Source organism: Galendromus occidentalis, unplaced genomic scaffold, assembly GCF_000255335.2.
Source record: "Galendromus occidentalis unplaced genomic scaffold, Mocc_1.1 scf7180000076284, whole genome shotgun sequence".
In the NCBI taxonomy this organism is placed as follows: domain Eukaryota; kingdom Metazoa; phylum Arthropoda; class Arachnida; order Mesostigmata; family Phytoseiidae; genus Galendromus; species Galendromus occidentalis.
In genome coordinates, this window is record NW_003804273.1 from 20,764 (window position 1) to 27,923 (window position 7,160).

Below are 7,160 nucleotides of genomic sequence, written 5' to 3' on the forward strand. Positions count from 1 at the left end.
CAGTCCGATGGAGGTGACTCCCAATTCCCGATGTCAGCGACATCGGACCTTCCCGAAGCGCGACCTACACGCAGGCATGGCAACGAGCCACGACTCGCTTCAAACGATCATTCCTAGACAATGGATTCTGACATAGCTGTGACGTCTGCGATCGCCTATGGTTCCTTGGGGAGCTAACCCACCCTTGCTTACCTATGCGATCGTAGATTTCCATTGCGCTCGGGTAGGAGCTGAGTTTAAAGAAATAATAACGATGCTCAAGTCTCACGAATGGCCATTCCGAAGACGTTTCTCGTCCTCTACACGGTAGTGGCTCTGCTGCTACCTCTGAATTTTTTTTTATTCAATCCATTGCCGCCCAACACATCGTAAAGCTACCTCCGCGGCCGAGTGGTCGCATCGAGACCTTCGGGGGAGCTGCAAAAAAATCGATATTTTCCCCCGATGGGTTAACGGGGTTCAACGTGAAAATCAACTCATGAACTTCAGAATGTCGCTTGAAGCAAGAGGGGCGCCGATCTAAAGTCGGCTGGACATGGGATCCAGTTGGTAAATAAAAGGTCGAATTTTCCATCATTCAATCTGTCTTTATTGTTTTCCGTCCTTGGTGTCCCATGCTTCCAATATGAATGTCGCGCTCGAATACCTATGCAATATTTTCCATTGACTTCTTTGGCGCGTCGGAACTTCTCGGGCCCTTAGCTGCAATCGAAGTTTTGATCCCATTCTCGGTCAGATGACAAATGTCGTCGAATGTGGCCATCAAGCGCGGGATTCCAGCCCACCTCCGAGTACTGAGGCAAGTTCGGCGTACTGCCGAGAAAACTGAGTGAATTTCTCCGAGCAGTCGAGGTCTTCCTTGATTCCTCCACCGGATGGCCAGATCGACGACTTCCTCCTCCGAATCAACTTCGAGATCGTCCCGCACGAGGACTCTCGAGAGCGCGAAGCCATCGAGGCGGGCCAGGGTCTGACAATGCTCCCGGGGAGATCTACACACGGATCTGAGCGCTTCTTCGGCGATATCCTCGACTTCCCGGTGGCATCGAGCTACATGTAGTATGATGTCCAGAAACTCGATCGGTCGCGCTCGAAGGAAATCCGTACACACTCGAACAACACTGTCGATTCCAAGGTGTAGCGCAGCCTTGAATATTGGCTGCACAGTTTCGGCGCTCAGGCTCATTCTCCCGCGGAGGAGAAAGTGCAGAATCTTCCCGAGCGATTCTGCGGAGACCTTTGTGAGGAACAAGGGGGACTCGGAAGAGCCGGAAGACTGCTTGAGGAAGTCTCGGATGCCCCGGCTGCATCTCACCAAAACTCCCCTCTGGCAGCGGAGGATTCTGCCTTCTGCAGAGACCAGCATCAAATCGTGATGAGGAGCGCGCACACTTTGCCCCATCAACACGTTCTCACCAGGCTCGATGATACGTTCGGAGAGCGGCACCTCGATGGCCTGGGGCTTTAGAGCGTCGCGATTGGTCGTCTTGGGCATGATGCAGTATCTCTTGTTGTCAATGGGAGTCGACAGAGGAAGAGATGACACGTCTGAGATACACATCTTGATCTAGGAACTTCTAGCATGCACTGAACGAACAAATGAGACAGAATGAGCAGTGAAGTCCGATGAGCCGCTTATAAGGGGTACCTGAATACCCTTCCTGTTGGGTTCGGGAATCGTCTAGAATGCTGACTCGGTATAGCGAAGAGACACTTCGACTGTGCTAAGCGACGGCTCGGGGAGAAAGATCCCCGTGGCAAAAATGGCCGCTTTTTTATTGAGACTGACTTCTGCCGCGGCACAGAAATAACGAAGTCGGGACTCAACATCCCTCCCCGACTTAACCGTTGAGTTTCTTGTAATCAACGGGAACCTTGCATTTCCTGGGCCGCGACATCCTGAGGGTCGGTCTAGTAGGACCAACGTCGGTGGCAGCATGCGAGACTCTCCATCGGAATCGATTGCATCTTTGATCGTGCGCACCATTTTCTCGGCTTGACCATCACTTTGAGGCATTGAAGGCGCGCACCGCAGATGTACAATACTCGAGTCGGCACAGAACTTCGCGAATTCGGCCGAGGTGAACTGGGGACCATTGTCGCTGACCAGCGTTTCCGGAGGACCGAGTAGTCGGAAGAGCCGTCGGAGATAGTCGATCGAGGCGGCGGAAGTTGTGGAAGACATCCACTGCGCGTCGACAAATTTCGAGAAACTATCGACAGCGACGATGAATAGCCGCCCTTTGCGAGGTTCACCGAAATCTAGATGAACCCTTGACCACGGTTTGAGCGCACTAGGCCACGGATTCAGCGGAACCTTTATCGGAGCCGACGACGTTTGCAAGCACCGAGAACACGCTTTGACAAACTTCTCAATATCGGCCGTCATTCCCGGCCAGAAAAAGTGGAGACGCGCCAGAGACTTCATTCGCCGTATGCCCGGATGTGCTTGATGTAGCTGCTCAAGTACGCGGCGTTTGACCGTAGCAGGAACAGAGCTGTGCGCCGCGTCACGAATTCGCCGGCGATCGCCGCCGCCGACCTCTGGAGTCCGCCGCCGCCGCCGCCGGAACCCGAGCACGGCGTCTGACGGCGTGACGGAACGCCGGCGCGCCGTGCCCAATCCTCATGAAAAGTAACAGAAAACCACGGGAAAAAAAATTGAAAACTCGGTTCGAGGTACTGAGCTCGCACGAGAATGCGGGAACATAGCATTCGAATGAGACGGGATGTTTCGGACCGAAGCTCCGTGGTCGTTGAGAGCCCTGACTGATCAAATAAACTTGAATTCATCGGAAGATCGCACGTGTCAAATAGTATTTCATCCCCGACAAATGAGGAGACGCGATCAGAAGACTTTCGAACTTGCGTTCCACCTATCCCGCGGCGCGCCGTGGGCTCATCGGTCCGCCGAAAATCGCCGCGGCGCCCGCCGCCGCCGCCCGTTTTCCAGCCCGCCGCCGCCGCCGACGAAAATCCCATGGCGCACAGCTCTGAGCAGGAACCACTACCCGCTCACCGTACAGGAGTATTCCACTAATCACACAAGGAATCAGAGAGCCCTGCGAACTGTCTCAAGACGGGATCTTTCCGATCACTCGGGCTCTACCCCTCCTTCAACCGCTTCAGGACCTTTGCGAGAACTGGATCTTTCGCTGTCTGCGAAGCCACCAGATTTCGAGAGTCGGTGGAATGAAGTGCGTTGATCACCAACTCTTGAAGACTTGTCTCGCACGAAACATCTATGGAGGCCACGACCTCGTCGAGCGCCGAGTCTCGAGCGCCTGCTCGAACTTCCTGGACTAAGCGAGAGAGCGCGTCCGCGTGCCCGAAGAGGTCTGTTCGAATATATTCGATATCGAAGTCGAAGCCTACGAGCCTCAAGGCCCAACGTTGTAGGCGAGCCGCCGTCCGTTCTGACAAGCCTTTCATGTTGGTCGGACGAAACAGGGCGACGAGCGGTTGGTGATCGGTTTGTAGGATGAAATGACGACCCCAAACGAGCCTTTTGAAGCGCTCTACCGCTGTCACCAATGCCAGAGCTTCTTTTCCAACTTGACTGTAGTTCCTCTGTGCTTTGTTCAGAGATTTAGCCATATGAAACACGGCTTTCTCATTCCCATCCGCATAGCGTTGCAGAAGCACCCCTCCAATACCCGAGGGACTCGCATCGGCAGCAACCACGAGCGTCTGCCGTGGGTCATAATGCGCGAGCAGGAGGGGGCCGGCAAGAACTTTCTTGATTTCTGAGAGGCAATTGCTGTGTTCTTTAGTCCACTCGAACGTCACCTCATTGGGAAGCAACTTCTCGAGAGGGGCCTTGTACGTGTGTAGATGTGGCACGAATTTGCCGTAGTAATTCACGAGGCCCAGAAGGGAACGAACTTCTTTCTTGTTCGTCGGATCGGAGATTGCTTGAATTGCCGAAATTCGCTTTGGGTCAGCTTCAATACCCCTTCGCGAAACTATCACGCCCAGATACTTGACTTCGCTCCGGGCGAAAGTGCATCTTTCCAAACGCAAGTGGAAACCCCATTCTAGGAATCTTCGGGGACAGTGGCGGATCCAGGGGGGGGGCCAGGGGGCCATGGCCCCCCCCAAGAATCTTCGATCCCTATACAAAAGCATGGGCCGCGAGGTGGCGCGTCATCATTTTCGGCTCTTTCCCCCTTGAAAATATGACTTGGCCCCCCCAAGAAAAAAAGCTGGATCCGCTCCTGTTCGGGGAACGGCATGCAGGCGTTGATCGTGCGTTTTGCGATCCGGGGCCATGACGAGAATGTCGTCGAGATAAACAAGCGTCCCTTCCAAACCAGCCAGTGACTGTTCAATTGCTTTCTGAAAAATCGCCGGCGCCGTCTTTAGGCCGAATACCAGCCGTTTATATCGGAACAGACCGCGATGCGTCGAAATAGTCGTGAACTGCTGGCTGTCTTTCTCCAACTTGAGCTGTAGATAGGCGTCCGCCAAGTCGAGCTGCGAGAAAACCTGGTTCCCGGAGAACCTTGACATGATTTCCTCCATGTTGGGAAGTGGATGGTTCAGATCTTTTAACGCCGAATTTAGCCCGGTAGAATAGTCTGCACATACTCTCAGAGTACCGTTCGGCTTCTTGATGACCACAATCGGAGCTGCCCAATTCGATTGTTCGACTGCTTCGATCGTGCCATTGTTCAGAAGGCGGTCCAACTCTTCATCGACTTTTTCCTTGAAAGCCATGGCGATCGGACGCGGTGGCAAATGAACGGGCTTGACGTTCTCATGTAAGTAGAGTTTGACTTCCAACTTCGAGCAACAGCCCAACCCTTTCTCGAACAAGGATGGGAACTCCTTTTGGAGCAACGAAGCGTATGGCGACAGGGACGCTACTTCAGCGACACACGGTTCTACCAGATCGGTCTTCCAGCTCAGCAGATCAAGATTTTTCAGAGCTCGCCCGCATAGTAGGTTATTGGTGCCAGACTTCAGAACCAAGATGTGTTCCTTGCACTGGCGACCTCCGTGTTCCAGAAGCGCCTGGAAGTGACCTTCCACACGTAACCTTGACCCATCCGCTTGCGTGCATGGCGTGTCATACGGTTGGAGTTCGGGCGCTCCCATGCTTTTCCATGTGCCCGTAGAAATCGTGGAAATATCTCCACCGGAGTCCGCCCTGAACGATGTAAGATGGTCGTTAACCTTGACCTCCACAAACGTGCGCCCTTCCGCCAGCTCTCGATCCGAAATCATCGAAGAAAGCACGGAGTTAGTCTGGGCTCTCTTACTAGCTCGGCAAACTTTGGCCACATGATCCTTCTTGCGGCAGGTGTGGCATACCGAACTACGAAATTCACATGTCCGACGGTGGTGATCTCCACCACAGCTCCAGCACGATCCCTGCGTCGATTTCGTTGAAGAACGAAGCTTCGACAAACTCCTCTTTTGTACCGCTTTGACTTCTGAAATGCCGACTTCCTTGGCGAGTGCCCCGGAGTTGGCATCGATCTCAGCGTCACTCTTACGTGTCTCGTGTCGCTTGAGAACTGCTCGAAGATCATCCAAAGACATGTCGGGTTTCTCATCCAATGCACGGATTATTACCAATCGTATCGCTTTGTACGACGGGTCCGAAAGTGATAGCAGTGATATGAAGATTGTCACGAAGCTCCGCCACGTAGGTAAAGAGATCTCTGAATAAAGAGAGCCGGCGATTCCCCTTCCACTTCCTTCTCTCCAGGTACGAGTACATGCATGACGTTCCCGTGCCTGAGAGGCACTACACTCGTGTACCTGCTAGCGGACACTCCGTTGTCCGGGCAGCTTTACCTTGAATCGTCGGCCGAGTTTCTCCGAAACCGAGTCGTATTTATTCTGAGTGTCAGTCTAGCAACCTTAAGATAGTTGATATTGGTGTCAGAAGTGGTTGAACCAAGCTCCGCTCGTTTCAACCGGACAATCTCAGCGCGGATTCTGCTGTCTCATCGGGGCCACGTGCCAAGGCAAGTTTTTCCGGCCGGTTGCTTCGCACCGCCGGAGTGAAATCAACGTTCCTGCAGACGATCGGCATCCATCCACCGCCCCGCATCATCGGTTCCGGCTGGAAGGAGCTTTCGAAGAGGAAATCGGAATTTCGCAAGTCAGCACGTTGTTACCGTCCAGATAAGTGGCAGAGATCCGCGAGCAGTTTCATCGAAACCCAAAGCCTGGAGCACCGCCCAGAGCTCGTCTTCCTTGATAGGAAGAATTTCTAGGAAGTGAAAACGCGTTTTGTCGAAAACCGGTCACTGACTAGCTTCGATCGTTCGGCCTGGAGTGAGTTTCACCGAAACTCAGAGTCTGGAGCACCGCCCAGAGCTCAGCTTCCGAACTGGGAAGAGTTTTCAGGAGAAATAGGACGAGCTTTCACGAGAAACAGTCTTTCCCTAGACGTCGGTCGGGTTAGGCTTAAGGACTCGGGCTCAAGATCGAGAATCCTACCGCAGACCGGACAAATAAGGATCAGCAAAGGAACGAGATCAATCTCCTCACGCTATCGTAGCGCATCCCAGCGTTCCGAACAAATTATTTCGACTTTCAATCATCCCCGCTCATCCGTCGGCGAACACGTGGAGCATTGAACTTCATCATGGAGCACGGAGAGCCGAGGCAAGCTGCGCCTGCAGCAGGAAAGTATTCACACAAAGCTAAGGTCTCGAGAAATGAGCTGACGAAAGCTCGAACAGCACTGACGAAGTCGATTCGTAAGTGCCACCAGCTAATCGAGGCTAGGGTAAATACCCGCGAATTCTACAACAAAGCAAATCGTTTACATGCTTCTCTCCTGGAGACGGCTGAAAAATGCAATCGTGCATTCGACGAGTACAAATCGCATCCGGAACACGCCGAAGACGCAGACAAGTTCGACGAAGCGTTCAACAAGCAGGCGGAGTACGAAGACTCAACAGAGGAAGCGAAGGAAGCCCTGACAGAAACGCTCGAGTCGCTGGCAGAGTCGCTGCAAATATTGAGCACTCAACAGGCCACGTCTCAATACGGTTCGGCGCAGGAGCAAGATGAGGTTCTGGCCAATAACCTACAAAGCATTCATTTACAGTCGGGCAGTACCCCGTTGCCAGGAGCAGAACAGTTGGGCGAGTCAGCGCAGGGAGAGACGGCAGGATTTCAACAGGAATCGGATGCCC

At 53.4% G+C, this 7,160-nt stretch overlaps 1 protein-coding gene across 1 annotated transcript; it reads right to left on the minus strand.

Annotated features, from left to right (window-relative positions):
- Window positions 1-1,841: 1,841 nt before the first annotated feature.
- On the minus strand, window positions 1,842-5,547 carry LOC108865111 (uncharacterized protein K02A2.6-like). Its single transcript, XM_018641782.2, has 4 exons — window positions 4,229-5,547; window positions 3,110-4,054; window positions 1,926-2,498; window positions 1,842-1,884 (listed from the first exon to the last, which is right to left on the minus strand). Exons 1-4 carry the CDS (start codon window positions 5,545-5,547, stop codon window positions 1,842-1,844), a joined length of 2,880 nt encoding a protein of 959 aa, XP_018497298.2.
- Window positions 5,548-7,160: the final 1,613 nt, after the last annotated feature.